At 44.5% G+C, this 19312-nt stretch overlaps 1 protein-coding gene across 3 annotated transcripts in view; it reads left to right on the forward strand.

Moving 5' to 3' along the window:
* Positions 1-19312, forward strand: part of ADCY8 (adenylate cyclase 8) — a 221026-nt gene that overhangs the window by 120068 nt on the left and 81646 nt on the right. For 2 of the 3 annotated variants that reach the window (XM_047783235.1, XM_047783236.1), the window contains exons 7-8: positions 832-1102; positions 14229-14426. In XM_047783235.1, coding sequence (XP_047639191.1) covers positions 832-1102; positions 14229-14426 — 469 coding nt within the window. The remainder of the gene's footprint in view (positions 1-831; positions 1103-14228; positions 14427-19312) is intronic. The other variant, XM_047783237.1, reaches the window with a different exon arrangement.

Genomic DNA, 19312 nt, shown 5'->3' on the forward strand with positions numbered 1-19312 from the left:
ACTCTCCATGTAGCCCTGTGGATTTAAAAGACCTGCCTTTGTTCTTAAGATTATAGGAGTTCCTATCGTGGCTCAGTGGTTAACAAACCTGACTGGCATCCATGAGGACACAGGTTCAATCCCTGGCCTCGCTCAGTGGGTTCAGGATCTGTCATTGCTATGAGCTGTGGTGTAGGTAGCAGATGCAGCTCAGATTCTGTGTTGCTGTGGCTCTGGTGTAGGCTGGCGGCTACAGCTCCAATTGGACCCCTAGCCTGGGAACCTCCATATGCTGCAGGTGTGGCCCTAAAAAAGACAAAAAAAAAAAGAAGAAGAAGAAGAAGAAGGTTATAGACGAGGTGAAACAAGGCACAAATATATGAAAAATGAAATGATAGGAAAAGTTCCAAGACATTAAGAACTGCTGTTGCATGGCGATCTGGACAGTAGTTGCCATTAGGTTTAGAAACACTTATCAAACATGTTTTTCCAAAATAATCAACATGACTGAAAAAATCACTCATTCTTAACAGTTGCTGAAATTAGGCTGACAATGATAAGAAACGCTGAAGGAAGTGCCTAAATACGGCTCAGCAGGGCTGTGGTTTATCAGAGGCTACAGCACCCTTTGTGGTAAAGCTGGTGATGGACACCCAGATCACTGACCGATGCCTATACTTCTGTTTTCTTTTATTCTTTCTGCTTTTTCAGGGGAATAGATACTGTCCCTGAGGACGTGTCCTCACAGATCGCATGTGCAACCCTGATGTTGGGTTTGCACAGGACCGAAAATGGAGATGGCCTTTGCAGGCCATGTCAGGTGTATAACAACCTATGCTTTTGTCCACACAGGAGGATTCACATCTCCAAGGCGACGCTGGACTGCCTCAACGGCGACTATAGTGTGGAAGAGGGTCATGGTAAAGAGAGGAACGAATTTTTGAGGAAGCATAACATAGAGACCTATTTAATTAAGCAGCCGGAGGAGAGTCTGCTGTCTTTGCCCGAAGACATCGTCAAGGAGTCTGTGAGCTCCTCAGACAGGAGAAACAGTGGGGCGACATTCACAGAAGGATCCTGGAGCCCCGAGCTGCCTTTCGATAACATAGTGGGGAAACAGAACGTAAGTCCTGGCTTCCTTCTTCTGGCTTGCCATAAATGCATGCACCGGTGCACCTCCAACCCAGATGCCCCAGGGAAAACCGATCCATCTTTAACCTTTTCTCTGCTGAGCACATAATCATAAATGATCAAACATTATCTCTTCAGGGCAAAATTAACCTATGTATGCAATTTCAGGAAACACCAGAAATACCAGAGGGTTCCCAACACACTCTCCTTTTTTTTTTTTTTAACCTAGCTAAAAATAAATGTCTTGTGAAGCTGAAATAAGATTTCACCAAAAAATTACTCAGGTTGGAAAGATAAACCTCATGGTATTGACCTAGCAACAAAAGAGGAAGATCAAGTCCATGAGAATGGCTTTTTTTATGTACTCAGCTGGCTAAGGGTACTGAGGTGTCCTCTGATATTTAAAATCAGGAGGGCACTGTTGACTTGGGAATGTAAAAGCTGCACCCAGTGAGGTAAGGGTACGGGGATTCAAGTGTAGCAAGCAATTTCAAAGCCACCCACTTAATGCTCTTCTCACATAGTGTGGATTTGCATCTTCTTTAAGGACAGGGCGACAGAGTCAGTAGAGAAGGTGTAAATTACCAATAATCAAATTATTTTTTTAAATTATATCTTCAAATACCAGAAACACCCTAAATCCAAGGAGTTACTCTGACTCTGGAAGATATCAGAGGACTGAGGCTGGTCGAGGGAGAACCAAAGTGGATTCAGACATGCTCCCCTGAATGCTTGTTCAGAGTATGGGCAAAATCATCTGCTCTAACAAGGGCTTTCCCTTTACTCATGTAGGCCAAGCACATATAGTTGAACTCATGTAAGTTGTGTGACTTTACTGTACTTTTTTAGAGAAACAATCCCAAAAAGCCCATATATGACGTGTTAACAGCTTCTGACAGTCTCCTGAGCGAAGAAAAAGCTGAGAGTACTAGAAAGTACTAGACAGTAGACCAAATTCATAGTGTCTGGAGCTTTATGAAGACACATACAAGTTAATTGCTTTTATCCATGGACCTGAATATTTCTCATTAACTTGTCGTTAAGAAAAATCTGTCTGCTTAAAGACGTTTAAAAAGGAAAAGGTTAAAATGCTGAAGGTCTTGCCTCTTTCTTCTGCATTCGAGAGATTGATGGGGCAGCACTCCAAGGCCAGGTTAACCTCCGTTTCCTTCCAGCTCTGTGTGCAGGTAGTTAGAGATCAATGCATGGGCCAGATTCCACTGGGCAGAGATGCAGGTTGAACACAGCGCGCATGCCTCGCAAGAGTCTGCTCTTAGGTCTTCGCTATTCATTTGTGAGTGTTTATTCTCTCCCAAAATTTGGATGCCCACACAAGTCATCACTGATTTCAATGCCTACCTCTTCCCATCCCGGAATTGGTGTGCATGGTAGAATTTGCTTTATAGAGAATTATAAAGACTTCCCGGAGCCTGTGCATGCCCAGCTGAAATTACTCTGTTTCCTCTGTCTATTGTTAGCTTGAATCTGAATGCTGGTTATTTTAAAAAGATGCATGCTTTACCCTGAACACTTCAATAACTCTGTGTAAAGTAGTCTCTCTTGGTTTTTTTCTTTTTCTTTTTGGTCTTTGCTTCTGAAACACTCTGTCCATTTAAGCTGATTGTAGAATTGGGGATAGTTCCTAAATGTTCTAATCCCAGTGATGTTATCCTTGCTGCTAAGAATTGTAGAAACCAGAAGAGAGGTCGAGATGCTTGGTTTTATTTCATGATTGATTGATGTGGTAAAATTCTATAGGAATACATGATAGAGTTCTCTGCTGATTTCTTAAAGATATTTACTGATGCCAACAAATAGTTATTATAAAAGAGATTATTATTATTCTGGTGTTTAACCATACCATACATTTCTTAGGATGCCTGAGATTTGACTGTATTCAACCTATCTGTGCCATCTTCAGCAGGAATAACCTCAGTTCATTTTGATGTCTTCAGTCTTAAGCGCCAATAAATGTATGCTGATATTCATAAATAACCAAGTGGCACTAATAACATTTTGGAAATTGTTGAGTCAATAAAAATGGTCACGAGCACTTAGAGTTTGCACTTAGGCTTAGTTCTGGAAGTCAGTGAGCCATCTGTGCACTTCAGAGACATAATGTGTGCCTGGAAGAGATCCAGACTGGTCTGGCTGAGCCTGTGCTCTACCAAAACACCCAGTCAGCACCACAGAAATCCCAGACCATCTGAGTGTTTGCCTAACACCAATAAAATACACTAATGCTTCACTGGGGGCTTTCTAGCTAAACTGGCCAGATGTTTTACCTTCTATTGATTCATAAAGCGTGCTTTGAAATATTTTTAATGACATCGATATGCCATGCCATAATCTGTGCTGTGTAGACAGCAGATGTTCAGATAGTTACAGTCTCATGTATTCATTCACTCAGTAAAGACTAACTGAGCATCTATTACATGCCAACTACTTCTAGTAATGAAAGAGAAGGAGGGACATAGGACAGAAACACTTTGGATGGGGTTCCCTGGTGGCATAGTGGGCTAAGTATCTTACGTTGTCACTGCGGAAGCTCAGGTCACTGCTATGGCTTGCGTTCAATCCCTGGCCTGGAAAACTTTTACATACTGCAGGTGTAGCCAAAAAAAAAAAAGAGACTTTTTTTTTTTTGCTTTATAAGACTGCACCCATGGCATATCGAAGTTCCCTGTACCACAGGTCACAGCAAAGCCGGATACTTAACCCACTGAGCAAGGGCAGGGATCAACCTCGCATCCTCGGGGGTACCAGTTGGATTTGTTTCCACCATGCCACAATGGGAACTCCTCATTTTTTAAATTAATATACAATTTATTTACAATGTTGAGTCAACTCCCCCCCAAAAAACCACTTTGAGATAAAGTCAGCCAGTGGTTTATACACTTCACGAAGACAGGAATTGTATCTGTTTTTCTTACCACTGTTTAGTCCATAATTAGAACATTACCTGGTAAATAACAGGTCTTGCTTAGAGTTTGCTGAATGAATAAATTAAATGGTAGCTGTGGATGCTAAAGGAGAAGACCCAGTCCAGTTTGACTTTCAGGTTTTTTGCTTGTATGTGACTGGGTAGATGGTAGAACTGCCACTGAAATAAGCAATACTGGGATGGAATAAGCACTACTGCAAGATCCAGTGGAGACTGGGTGAGACACACTTAGAATTTAGGTTAGGATATACCCAAAATACCTGTTCTGAATCTCAGGCATAAAAGGACTACACAAGGGATGTGAATCTGCCAGTCGTCAGAATTTGAGTGCTAGATGAAGCCATGAGAGTGAAAGAGATTGCTGTAAGAATTATGTAGAATAAAACAATGAGAGGGCACCAGGCCAACCTACAGGGACTCCGGGTGGAAGTGAAAGCCAATCAGGATCCCATGACAGAGACAGATAGGAAGAAGGCAGAGTGATTAGGAGAAACGTGGGGTGGAAAATGGAGCACAAAGAGTAGAGAATTTAGAGATGAACAGGGTGCTCAAGAATGTCAGATGTAGCCAAGAGACTCAGTAAGCCAAGACTAAAAACTGCCAGTTGGAACTGGATTGGAAAACGTCATTGGCCAGAGGCAGATTTGAAGCAGCAGTGAAGTCAGAAGCCAGATTGTCCCCACTGATTAGAGAGAGCTCTGGATTTCCAAGAAGAACCTCAACTCCATCCCGGTCCCCTCTCCACCCCCCATTTCAGGAGTCTGTCCATGGTTTGGAGGGTCAAGAGAAGCCCCTTAGAATTTTTTCTGGCCCCTGTGTGAGTCTTCCAGTCCCCATCTATGCCTGAAAATAATCTCTTGGTTTCGATGTCATGCATCTTCCCTGCCCCTCTATCTGTGTCCAGTTGGACTAAAATTGTTGGCTCAACCCACTCTTGGACACCCTGCAAACACTCACACTTTGCATCCTGGCTCCTGGCAGGTGTTCCACCCACTGATTTGATGTCCTGGATCCCTGAATCCTGGCTCAAGTACCAGTGAGCCTCTGAGTGGAATGACATTAATACAGCTAGAAGGCAAAACGCTCATGATCACAGGTGGACTATTGAAATGTAAGCTTCCAAAAGCAGAAGTGGGTAGTTGAAGAACATCCAAAATGACATTTTGGACATGAGGGAGGATGTCCAGAAATTTCAAGGCTAAGCTATCAAATGAGGCATCAGCACAGCCATTGAATCTCTCAGAATAAAGACAAGATTGGAGATGAAAATGAAGACTTAAGACAAGGGTCCTTGTATTGAAGATCGTATTTTCCTCTTCCGGTCACATGCCGTCACTAAATCCACTTGCTCTCAATCACTCATCAGACAGGTCTTGGTATTGTAGATGCTGAGGATCCAGTAATGAGAAGATGGACTTGGTCCTTCTCCTTCGCAAGCTTCCATTTTAAGGGAGTGGAGAACTCAGACCTTTAACAAAAACACATAAGTGGCTGAGAAGGAGATAGAGATAGACCTACGACGAGGGGCAGCTAGAAGTACTGCAGAGAGGGTCTTCAAGAGACCTCTGAAAGTTTGACTTAAGTGCTAAGAAGCTCCTGCATTCGAGGGGAAATGAGCTTTGTAGACCGAGGAAACAGCTGATGCAAAGGCCCTGTGGTGGGGAAAGGGTTGATGTGTTAGAGGAAGAGCGAAAAAGGCCCAAGGGGCTACAAGATCATGAGTAGGAAATAAAGGAATACAAGATGAAGTTAAGGGAGACAGAAGCCGATCCTGGTTGGCTTTGGCTTTTATTCTAAGAGAAGTGATAGAAAGGTTTTAAGCTGGCTAGTGACGTGATCTGATTTAGATTTTTTTTAAGACTCCACATTAGCAGCCTGTAGAGAGTGGATGATAGGGGACCAAAATGGGCTCATTAGACAAACAGCATCTTTTCTTCTGATTTGCACGAGGATACCAAAGGGCAAAGCTTTTATGTCGCTCTAAAATGTATTGTGTGAGGATGTGATCATTAAACTTGATTTTTATAACAAATGATAGGCCAAGAGAGGTGGGGCCACTCTCTTAGAAACAACCGCCCATCAGAGACTGGGTTCTGTACCTCATGCAGTGAGAAGTTATCACCATTGTCCCATCCACCCCTTTCACATTTATCGTAGCATCGGAACCCAGGCATTTTTCTCTTAATCCTCCAAACCTTTAAAAAACATCCCCTGGGGAGAGTACACATTTGGTACTTTCATTGTATCCTGTTTTTACACAGTAGACTGACCTTGGTCACTGTTGCCATCATGAACTTCATATCACTCCATGAGGACTGAAAACATAAATGGAATTTCTCTGTAGAGCCGCACCTTGGAGATATTGCAGGTTCAGTTCCAGAGCTCCCCAATAAAGCAAATATCACGATAAATCAAGGTGCACAAATTTGGGGGTTCCCCGGGGCATATACGTTTTTGTTAACACTTTACTGTAGTCTCTTAGGTGTGCAATAGCACTACATCAAAAAAAAAAAAATGTTGGTACCTTAAATAAAAAACACTTTATTGCTAAAAAATGCTAACCGTCATCTGAGCCTTGAGCGAGTTGTAATAGGAACATCAAAGATCACTGATCTCAGATTACCGTAACAACTATAATTATCATGAAACCGTTTGAAATATTGTGAGAATTACCAAAATGTGACATAGAGACACCAAGTGAGCAAATACTGTTCTAAAAATGGCACCAATCGGAGTTCCTACTGTGGCCCAGTGGGTTAAGAATCTGACTGCAGCTGTTTGATCCCTGGACTTGGATCTCCCATATGCCATGGGTGCAGCCATTTAAAAAAAAAAAAAAAAAGGAGTTCCTGTTGTGGCTCAGTGGTTAACGAATCTGACTAGGAATCATGAGGTTTTGGGTTCGAGCCCTGGCCTTGTTCAGTGGGTTAAGTATCTGGCGTTGCCATGAGCTGTGGTGTAGGTCGAAGACTCGGCTTGGATCCCGCGTTCCTGTGGCTGTGGTATAGGCCTGCAGCCACAGCTCCAATTAGACCCCTAGCCTGGGAACCTCCATATGCCATGCGTGTGGCCCTAGAAAAGACAGAAAGACCAAAAAAAAAAAAAAAAGGCACCAATAGGCTTGCTCAATGCAAGATTGCCCAAACCTTCAGTGTGCAAAAGTCAAAGTTATTTGCAAAGCACAACAAAGTGAAGTGCAATAAAATGAGTGATGCCTTTGTGTCGCACAAGACAGAAAGCAGATGTGTTTCATTGGAAGGAGTATGGATAAATAAATACCCAAGATGTCACTAACGCTAATGGAAGTAGAGAGTTGGGGGCCAGGTACCATGCTGGGAGCACTGCTCTTATCCCTTGCACTTCATTCTCATGTCAGCCTTGCTGATGGACCTCTTTTACACATGATAAAATTGTAATATGAGAGAGCAGTTAATTCCCTGAAGGATGTATATGTATAGTGAGTGAACAACAGGAATTAGAACCAGGTCATTTTCTGACTCCAAAAACCATGTGCTTTCCATCAGGCCACACTGGCACCCCTTTGTGTCCTGAAGATCCATGTTGAGTTTCAGCCTTCTACCTGTTTCCTGGTCAGTCCGTCTTAAAGGGTTGTGTGTGTGTGTGTGTGTGTGTGTGTGTGTGTGTGTTCACCCTCTAGAGATGGGTCATTTTCTTAGCAGGGATATTTAGAAATTTTCAGTGAAAGCACCAGAAAATGACCAGCTTTTCCTCCAGGTCGTCTTAGCATATCCCTGAGTGTCCTCATGTGGTCATTGTTCACCTGGAAAGGACTAAGCTGGTAACAAAACCAACCTTTAACCATTTGACTTAGTCCCCCTTAGAGCGGAGAATGTTGACACCTGAAGACAAGCAAATGTGGAGGTGTGGGGCTGGCTGGGGGTGGAAAGCAGGATATAAGAAAAGATCTGTGCTGCTGTGTCTCCATCAGTCCCAGGTGGGACTTTTCTTAGACCCTGTTGTCTGTGTCCATTGGAAGAAAGGAAAGAATTCTCAACTGATGGCCTTGCTGATCAGAACTTCATGTTGACCTGCTGCTATGGGCCCACGTTTCCTAAACTAGTTCGCCCTGCAGGCTGTGAGTCTAGTGATCTTGGGAAAAATCTTTGCAGGACCCCAAATTTGCCCGTATGATAGTGGGAACGGCTGGACTAGAATCTCAAGAGAACTGAGTTATGCCCCTGATTTCTCCCCTTGCTCCTGCAAGCCCTTGGGTGGCCGTGTCTCCTCTCCAGGCCTCAGTGTTCTCACCTGTACAAGAGCAGAGCTGGACTGGATGGTCCCGTCACTTCCATTCCTTTCCAGCCTTGCCCCATTCAATTTCTCAGCCTCGGATGCACGCCTGGAGTCTGTGGCTAGGCTGGCGAGTTACCTATACTTCAGAGTTCTGCTACACAAAGCCCAGAACACAAAGAATTCACTGGGAAGGAATCAGGATGCCCATGGTTTACAGTTCTCCTAGTGGAGGCTAACAGTGGAGCCTGACGGCTGTCCTCATGAACTGTCTTAAAACAAAGAGTCAAGAGCTAAAGCAAAAAAAAAAAAAAAAAATTTGAGGTGAAACCTCACCTAACTGGAGGATGAAATTTGCCTTTCCCTCAGCATTCTGGGGAATTGCATTTTGATTATCTAGAGAGATAAAAACCCAGCCATCATTACAACCATCATGACGCTTTGCGTAATTTTTTCAGGGTCCTGTTTTCCCCGTGACCATCATGTTCCCTTGTCGAGATATATTGATTCCTAGGGTTTGGCTTCTTTCCTTCTATTTCTGCCCCTTAAAGGTGGGATGCAAACTAAGTGACTGCCCCCCACCCCCACCCCCATTTTTCTGCTTATAAACACGCACAGGACAAACTCTCTAAATTCCAACTCATTTTACTTTTATCATTTAACTTGGACCAGTCAGTCCCCCGAAGATGTTCGTTTGTTGCCCCATTTATTCAAAAATAGCCACTGATTATTCAAGTATTTACTGAGTAACTACCACATGCAGGGTACTGAGCTGAGTGCTGGGGATGAGAAGGTGAGGAAGGAGGCCCAAGCTGTCCAGGAGATCACGGTCCAGTGGTATCACCACAGGTCCACAGGCTCGGTGTGGGTACTGCCGTCATTGTGGCGGGACTGAACATTGACCCCAGGTAATCAGGGAAGACCTCCCTGAGGAAGGGACCGGTAAGCTGAGATCTACAGACAAGCGGGAATCAGGCCATGCACGAAGGAACAAGGCCCCAGGGGGAGGGAAGACAAGGCCACCATCTCAGCCTGGGTTTCTGCCCCTCAAGACCAAAGCGCGTGCTTCTCTTGCCCACAGAGAACTCTGAGCTGCACTTTCTACCCCTAAAAATGCCAGAAATACAAGGTATAGGTCTTTTTTTTTTTTTTTTAGGGCCGCACCTGCAGCATAGGGAAGTCCCCAGGCTAAGGGTTGAATCAGAGCTGCAGCTGCCAGCCACAGCCACAGCAATGTGAGACCCGAGCTGCATCTGCGACCTACACCACGGCTCACAGCAAGGCCGGGTCCTTAACCCACTGAGCAGGGCCAGGGATCAAACCCACATTCTCATGGATACTAGTTGCATTCGTTACCGCTGAGCCACAACAGGCACTCCCTAGGTATTGATCTTGAGGAGGAAAGGGTGTTTTCAGCGTTTGCTGCGTCTGCAATAAGCTGCTGAACGTCTAGTTGTCCAGGAAACCACAGGCAAAATTGCCACCATAGGTAATTTCTTTTTAATCACTGTAACTGTTAGATTAAGTTTGACGTTCATTGGATGGGACATCTGCAGGCTTTTTTGGGTCGAGAGCAGGGAGGGCTTTGGACATTTCCCCGAAGTCAATCTTCGCTCTTCCAGTAACGTGGCTTTTATTGACAACAAAACTCCCCAGGCTGTTCTGAAGATAGCAGCTGAGTTCAGCCAGGAAGAGTCATTAGAGGGGTCTGGTGTTTCACTCTCTCCAGAAAGCAAATGGATTGGAAGTCTTCCAAGAGCACTGCGTGGATTACGTAGGCAACTTGGTCCATTAACTTGGATTCCTCAGCCTCCCTATCTCCGAAGTTCCAGGGCTAGACTAAGGTGGAAAAGATAAAGGTGGAGATGAAGTTGTGGCTCAAGCAGAACTGCAGATCTGGAAATGTGCATTTAAGTGGGCAGGTGCACAAGAGGCTGCCCATGGTTACCCCATGGCCAACAACTGGGCGAAACTTTTCTCAGCTAACTCCTTGGACTCTTCTTTCACCAGAGACTGACTAGCTGTTTGGGGAGCCATAAAACTGTGACCTGAGGAACTGGAAACAATGAATGTATGGTGTTTTTAATAGGTGAAAGGAAATGTATATAGTATTTTAAGTGTCTGAAGATAGGTAGTAAGAGAAACAGCAAAAATCTGGATTTTTTTTTTTTTTTGGCTTGTTTCCTTGATTTGAAAAATAAAATAGACCTGGGATTTGAGTTTTACTAACCTCGGTGCCAGTTTTGCTATGACTGGGCTAAGATTTGTCATGTAAAACTTCTTCATTGAGCTCCCATCAGAATTCTCCCCTCTTTTCTCCACTAAGAACACCTTTCATTGTTTTGACCCAGAGCAGTTCACATGTGTGAAGGTTTGGCTTCCCAAAGAAAGTTGCATGTGATGTGAATGAGTTTGTATTCACCTTTTTAAAGGTGATTTGGCCTGTGTCTACTATTGCTGTTGCTCTGCGAGAGGGAAGGAATGGTATCCCTCTAATGACACGGTTCTAGCCCAGAGCAAAGACACTTGACATTTTCCTTGGCCTGAGCCGACTCATCTTGGCTCTTTGTGTATGAACTTATTTTTGTGTCATGTTGGGTCAAAAGGAGGTACCGTCCTGATTTGATGAAACTTTCTCAAAGGCCCTTACAGCTCAAGGATCTCGAAACTAATATTATGAATTCCAGGCTAGGAACCACTAGATTCCATTGTGTCTTCCCTGCTCTGTGACTTTTTTATCACCTTCAGTCCCTTAAAGGGTCTCTTCACACTGAGAGATGATAAGGGCTTTGTATATGTCATGCGTGGTAGCACCCCTCAACGGTCCACGTCTTGGGAGGAGTTAAGACGAGGGACTCTTCTTAAGGGATGAACTCAGAAACAAACATTGGGAATAAAGATAATCAAGAAAAACTAATTAGATGAATCCAATTAAGAAAAAAAAAGTGTGTGGTAGAAAAGTTAGGATAAGAGGAAGAAGAATTGGTTTCTTCTTTTCTTAGTTTTGTCCTGCCATCGCGGGGGAAAAGTAAGAGAGGCTGGATTCTTTTTTTTTTTTTTTTTTCTTTTTTGGGCCTCACTGTGGCATGTGGAAGTTCCCAGGCTAGGAGTTGTATCAGAGCTGCAGCTGCTGGCCTACACCACAGCCACAGCAACGCAGGATCCAAGCCACATCTGCAACCTCTGCCACAGCTCAGAGCCATGCTGGATCCTTCACCCACCGAGCAAGGCTGAGGATTGAACTCACATCCTCATGGATACTAGTCAGGTTCTTAGTCCACTGAGCCACAACTGGAACTCCATCACTGGCAGTTTGATGCAAGGATTCCTTCCCAGCTTTTAATTGTAGCCTGGTGGCAATGATGAAAGAAAGGTGCATTTGGGTTTCTCTGTCATTTGAAGCAGCCACACAGACACAACAAGGAATTTTGGGAGGGAGAGGGGAGCTCTGAAAGGCAGAGGTTTTATCGGTCTCTGCCTTGCAAAAGCAGTCAATGGCGCGGACTCTCAGGAAACAACGTCTGTTTCTGGTTTTCCAAAGGTCTCCCCTACAGACTGAAGTCAATCCCTGATAACATTTTCCCCAGCCCCCATCAATGTGAGAGAAATAAGGACATTCATTAAGTTCCGTGCATTCAATGTAAACAACCGTCTGTCGTTTTGAGCTCATGTCATTCTTACCGGGGGAAAAAATGCCCTTTCTTTTATGAAACAGGAGTCAATCCCTGTGGCAATCACTGCAGCTGCTGCTGCTGCTATAATTTATAGAAATCAGTCCAAAAATATCTTTCAGACTCTCCTTCTCTGCGAAGTCCAGAGGTCTAAGAGCCGTTGAAGGCACAGAGGGCTGGTGGAGTGAAAGCCTCCATTTGGTTCAAAGAAGGAAAACATAGGAAAATAAAAACTAAGAAGAGAGAGGGAAATGGCAAACTAGGAATCTCCAGCTGTCGGATCCCACCTCCAAGCATTCGCCAGGGAAGCATCTTGGCATCTCTAAGCCAGAATGATGTCCAGAGGAGGGCAGCTGGAGCGTCTTTCCCACTTCCTGTCCAAGACAGAAAACTAAATTTTGTCATTTTCCAAACGGTGTGCAGGCAATTTCTCCAAGAAGCCAACAGGAGACCCACAGAGGACAAACATTGGGAATAAAGATAATCAAGAAAAACTAAATTAATTGAGGAGACTCCAGTCTCCTTCGCTGTCACAGATGCTCTTCTAACAGCATTTAATCCCAGGGCTCAAGCCCTCTGGCCCTGTGTGGTCCCTGCTGCTCGGTTTTCTAGAACATTTGTTCCTTCCTCCTTCTCTCCGCTCCAGCTCTTCTGCTCACCTCTCATCCTGCCACCTGCCCCCTATCTTTCTCTCTGTGGTAGCCTCCTCGGTGCTCCGAGCTGAGATTAACTTCAAAGCCCCCAAGAGTGTATACTTGATTTTCTCGCATTGGTACCTACCCATCCTTTATCCTGGGGCTGGAAAAGAGAGCTTCAGTAAATTCTACCAGTGATGAAGCCCTGCTCTAGAATTCTTTGCATTTAGGTTATGTTGAATCTCGCTGGGAAGGTAAAAAGGAAGAGACCAGCACAACCAGAGGAGGAATCCTTATGGAATGGGCTAGAAGGCTCCGAGAGATCAAAGCTCCCTACTGTGGCTGTGGAGCCAGAGGATCTGAGCTGGCTGCAGATGAGAGGATGGGTCTTGAGCATGACTCTCTGACTCTCTGAGGCGTGTGGGTCCTTGCAGGGTTCAGGCAAGAGGGCCTCTGAGATGCTGTCCATTCTCACAGGCCACCACCTGTTGACTCCATCATTTTATCTCAATCTAGCCAGTGGTTTAACCCTGGCCAAGATGAGAGGCAGGCAGAGAAGAGAAGATGCAGTGAGTGGGTACGGTGGGCAGAGTTTTCTCTTCCCCACTTTACTGATGGACCCAAACCGATATCTCTCTCCAAGGAAACTTTTTGGGGGAGGAGATGAGCAGTGCTCTCCCTATATTCCTCCAACACCAAGCCCCATTTTTTGGTCAAAGAAGTTGTCTTAAATTGGCTCTGTGAGTGAGCATTGCATTTGGCTAGATCTGGTCAATTAGTCTTGTCACCTGCAGCTAAATTACCAAGAGACAGAGTCCTCCCTGCCAAATCTGATGGGTCTGCATAAGCCAGGGCTGTCTCTGCATCCATGTAGCCACATCCAGTGACCAACCACAGTGGTTGTGCCTTCGCCCACCTCCTGCTGTTTAACCCCATGAAATGGTGAGAGGCGGCAACTGCTTGCATTTTTTTTTTTTTTTTGCCTAAAGGAAATCAAACTCATATATCTATATGAAAATATAGATATATAATGGTCTAGGGGGAAAAACATTTATCAAGTGTAAAAAAAAAAAACAATCTTTTTCAAATTTAAAGAGCACATCCTGGCTCATTTGGCTGTCTGTCCATGAAGAACGTCAAAAAAAAAAAAAATGCAAGCCATGGTCCCCAGGTCTCTCCACCACCATTAAAGGAAAGACCGCATGAAAATGTGGAATCTACTTGGTTGGAGATGATCATTTTGGGGGGCTTTTCAGATCCATTTTCCTTTCTGCTGTTTGTATTGGTTTTCTTTCTCTCAGACCGGGGATGTGCCTGGTTAGGGAAAGGGTCTTGATTAACTTTCCCAAGCTGACAAGTCTTCAAATACCGGGACGAAAGGAATTCAGTGTTACTCCACAGAGGAAAGAGAAATGTCCCTTTTGATGTGTTATTTTGTCAGGTTGTGTGTTTCTCTGCACCAAATGCTAACTTACTGACTTCTGTAGGTTTCACCGACTACAGCTGCATGCCATGCTATGACTGTTTGCAATGCAACCTAATCTAAACACATTGCATTTCTTTTCAATCCAAAGGGGACTAGCAGGTTTATTGTGTTTGCATGTGCTTTCCCCCTAGACTCTGGCTGCCCTAACAAGAAATTCAATAAATCTACTTCCAAACCATCTTGCACAAGCTTTGCATGTCCAGTCTGGGCCTGAGGAAATTAACAAGAGAATAGAACATACCATCGACTTGCGGAGTGGCGATAAATTGAGAAGAGAGCATATCAAGCCATTCTCACTGATGTTTAAAGACTCCAGCCTGGAGCACAAGGTAGAGCTGGGTCTCCACAGTGGCTCTTTTTCTGACGTAAATTGTCGTAAATGGTCATGGGATTGAAAGAGAGCCCAGGGGCTGTGGTTCTGGTTGGTGTGTTCAGTTTGGTACTGTGTTTTCTTTTTCTCTTTGAAAACCATGAGTAGACCGAAGGCCACGAAAAGAGATGCTGGTTAGAGAAAGAGAGCCTCAGCTTTGCTCTTTAAGGAAAAGCTGATGAAAAGAACAAAAAGTTTCCTTCCATTTTAAGAGTATTAACCCAAGTGATGTAGGCACCCTCTTGCCTTTGATTTTTCGATGAATCGGCAACAATTGCAACATAATATATGAGGCCACCCAATAACTTGATGCAAGCAGTAGTGAGAAATACTGTCTTTCTTAGATTGCAGACACCCCTTCTTGCGTTTTCCCGGTTGTCTGCTGCCCAGAGCCCCTCCCCCCCCCCAATGCAGGCTTAGCAGATGAGCTGTGGATTCAGAATTGGGTTCAAATTCCACCTCTGCCGCTTCCTTACTGTGTGACCTTCAGTAAGTAAGGGATTCTCTGAGCATGAGGTCCTCTCAGTACAATGCAGGTGATGGACGTAGCCTCCCTTATGGGTTATGATGAAAGGCTCCAGCTGATCCAATCAAGCTGCCTTGGTCAGATCAACTGTTCAAAAGTGGCAGCCATTACGTATGGATGAAGGCTCTTTTCCATACGTCCCTTCTCCCACCCCAGCTCCAAATTGTAAAGAGTTGTGGGGAGGTGGATGCTGCCCCTGCTTCACTGGGTTGCTCTTTTGCACTGATGGAAGCCGACAGACCTTCCTTGACTGAACACAGGAGGTGCCTGGCATCTGCAGAAGCCTCCAGCTAGAACAGCAGGGAGTTTGCAAGTTGATTTGATACTCTGCAAAGCTCCAGTAAGCAATGTCTTGTGAGTTTGCTCAGCTGCCTGGGAGATTCTGCTTTCCTAGGCTCAGTGAATTCACATTTCTGTACACATGCAACCTTCCCAATGCGTCTCTGATAACTACCTGAAGGTTGCAAACTCCAAAACTCATACCTGCACCTGCCTGCCAGTCACAATTTGAAATGTATTGTGTCTAGGCACTCATCAAACAAAAGGAACAGAAGCATTGTGCCTGCTCAATAGCCCTCCCCCAGATGGCAGGTGGACTTTTCTTATTAGTCATACAATTAAGGGCTTAAGGTCCAAGCTAAATGCATTTTCTTTCCTGGTTGCTGCATTGAAGGAGCTGTAGGAAGAGCAGGATGGTCTTGCCAACAATTTTCTCAATTAGCCTGTGTAAATACCTGTGTCCAGAGGGATACAAAACCCTTTTGTTATCCTTGCTAAAGATGCACTCGCTTCACTGATGACCTAACCCCTGCAGAACAGAGATAATGTCTAATGTGTTTTATTCAATAGTGTCTGGCTCTCACCTGTAGGCACCTGGTGTTGGAGGAGGAATGGATCCAGGGGAGGCACAGTGCATCTGAGGTTGATTTCTTCTAGAAGCAAAGGGCAGCAGCATCCTGAACAGACATGCAGGGATCTGGCCACTGACCAGCCAGCCTTGCCCCATCTAGCATTTGCTCAGCATAGCAAGGGTTCCTGGGGTGAGGGCAAGTGGGACACCTCAGAAAAATAGTCACTCCCCCAGTGTCGCAGAGACAGTCCTCATTGACTCCTGCTCTGAGACCCTCTCCAGGGGCTGCATGAGTGCTCAGCAGAGGATATATAAAAAGTAGTCATCAGTGGATATTTACCAAATATCAGGCACTATTCTAAACTGTTGGCACAAATGGACTAACAAGGGCAGTATGAAGTCGATGTTATTATGAGCCTCATTTTATATGTGGCAAAATGGAGACACAGAGAAATGATTGCATAGCCTACTTTGTCAGGAGAGGGGCTGCCATCTGAGTCCACTGTGACCCCAAAGCCAAAAGCCCTTGTCTGTCCATGACACTGGCCCTCCCAGGAGGCTTTGCTTTCCTAGACCCTCATATGAAAAAGACAATCCTGCACTATCTTTTTTTTTTTGGTCTTTTTGCCTTTTCTAGGGCCGCTCCCTCAGCATATGGAGGTTCCCAGGCTAGGGGTCGAATTGGAGCTGTAGCCACTGGCCTACGCCAGAGCCACAGCAACGCGGGATCCGAGCTGCGTCTGCAACCTGCACCACAGCTCACGGCAACGCCGGATCCTTAACCCACTGAGCAAGGGCAGGGATCGAACCTGCAACCTCATGGTTCCTAGTTGGATTCACTAAACACTGGGCCACGATGGGAACTCCTGCACTATCTTTTTTTAACCTCAATTTTTTAAAAGTGTAGTTGATACAATGGTGTGCCCATTGCTGCTGCACATACTGCACACAATTGCTGCAATATGTGTACCTCAGTTATACCTGTATGTATATTCTTTTTTTTTTGTTATTCTTTTCCATCATGTCTATCCCTAGAGATGGGACATAGTTCCCTGTGCTGTATACAGTAGGACCTTGTTGGTTATTCTACCCTGTACCATCTTCATCCTCTTTGAACTTTGTGTAAGGTGGGAGGTATAGGGCAGGAAGTTGGAAGAGAGATCAAGTAAACGTGTTCTAGAAGCTTCACCAAAATAAAAACAGGGCCCTCAAATTCATAGGATTGTAGAATTAGAAAATAGTATCAGTGTGCATCGTACCTGTGCCTGCGCTTTCTGTATATGGGTCTGTTGCCTCCTCAGCAAGACCTTACCATCCCCCTTACAGAGAGAAAAGTGAGCCTCCTAGAGCTCGAGCAGAGGTCATAGGTCCCCAAGTCAGGTGGCCATATTTCATTTACTCTAAAGTACCATCAGCTATGAGGTGCTTGATTGTCTATGCAGCATTAAGAAAAAAATACTCCATAAGCTGTGCTCGTACCTTCACGGTAACGATGAACAGAAAAATTCCACCTAGTAGACAGAGTCAGTGATGAAACGCATGTGCCTCTACCTGTGTTGGTTAGATGAGGGGGAAAAACCCTCTCCAAGAAATTGAACTCCAAAATGGAACCCTCAGACATAGTTTGGCCATCTGAGTTCACATCCTGAGTGTGATCTAAAAAAAATGTCAGGCAGTGAACTTCATTTAGAGTGGTCCCAGGTTCGTATTGCCCCCTGGTGGTCAGTAAAAGCCATCACAAACCTCCCTGAAAAACTCAAGCTTTTAAGACTCCATAGGTAGTTAGATACTTTCTGATTTCAGATATTAAAAGGCAGGATAAAAATTGTGCCTCTTATATTTGTTGACATATTTGTAGTATTTGTGACTCCAAAGCCTTTTCTCTTTGCACTGCCCTACCCTGCTTCTCAGGAGCAAGTTTGAATCATGAAAGTGTGTTTTCTGAAAGGAAAAATGGAAATATCAACAATGATTTTTACCCTTGGAAATTCTGTAGGGAAAAAAAGGCTTCACTCTGAACACTATACAGATATATGAACAAGTTTCTCTCCACCTTAATTAGTGAATTGGAAAATACAAAAACGCCTTTGAAATGTCATCTGGACACGTCCTGGTTCCGTTAGCTTATAAAAATTAGCATATCTACCCATGTGAAATGGGACTTTTAAACGCCTCCTGGTGTTACATAAAGGCTTGGTGAATGAATGAAGACTCAGGTCAAGAATGTTTGAGGACATTGCCTCGCCCTCTGCAGCTGGTCCCAGGATATTTTTTTGTGAATTCTAAGAACCAAAAGACACGGGTTGGTTTCCATCCATCTCTTGGCAGTGGCGTTTCAGGAGAAACAACTGTAAAATTCCACTGACTTCCTGCCATGGCATCTCATGGCACACATCCCCACAGAGGAATCTTTAGAGTTAAGCTTCGGGAAAGTGTGCTCATGGCTCCTGTGCCTTAGCCTAGTCTCAGCAGCACGTTTTCCTTCTCTGTTCCTGGGTTTTCTCATCTGTGAAATGAGAGGGTTGGGCAGCTCCTAATAGCTTTCAGCCATCAGTGCTGTGAGGCTGCGAACTCCCTCTGGTCATGATAAACACATGTCCTGGTTTGCCTGAGTCAGCCCTGGTTTAGATCCATTTTCTCCATGTAATTATTAATAGAACTTCCTCCACTCAAAAAATCACATGGGTGACAAGTGTAACCTTGGCCAGGTTAGAATGAGGGATGCCTAATCCAGTCATTAAAGATTCCCTCCAGCTCCTCCCAGATTTTGCAGAAGAGTCCTCTGCCCTCCTTTAGCCTCTGGCCCAAATTTCCCCTCAGGGAGCTTACAGATTTCAAGGACAAACAAACATTAGATCTATGATAAAGAGATGTAGGAAGCACATGTTTGTCAAATACTATGAATCATATTGGATTTTTTTCTTTCTAAAAAATACTAATGCATTTTCACTAGCAAAAGCTTATATCAAGCATATAAGGCAAAAGGAAGAAAAGGACATCCCTTGTGATGGCACAATTCAGGACAGTCACTGTTACCCTTTTGGCATCTGCCAGGCGAGTCTCACGAGTGTGATTCTTTATACTACCTATGCAATTTTTCTATTAAAATGGGACCATTTTGTACATTGTGCCTTGTAACATAGTGTGAAATCTGCATTGCAAAGACCTTTGTCAGAGTTAAATCGCACATCCATGTTTAATTATTTTCTTATGGTAAAATTGTGGGTATAGGAGGATGCACACTTTAAAAGATTTGATGGGCATTTGGAAAGCACCCTCAGAAATTGTGCATATTGGGAGTTCCCTTCGTGGCTCTGCGGTTAAAGAACCCAGCTAGGATTCATGAGGTTGAGGGTTCGATCCCTGGCCTGGCTTAGTGGGTTAAGGATCCGGCGTTGCCGTGAGCTGTGGTGTAGGTCACAGACACGGCTCAGATCCTGAGTTGCTGTGGCTGTGGTGTAGGCTGGCA

Source organism: Phacochoerus africanus, chromosome 6 (genome assembly GCF_016906955.1).
Source record: "Phacochoerus africanus isolate WHEZ1 chromosome 6, ROS_Pafr_v1, whole genome shotgun sequence".
NCBI classification, from domain to species: Eukaryota; Metazoa; Chordata; class Mammalia; order Artiodactyla; family Suidae; genus Phacochoerus; species Phacochoerus africanus.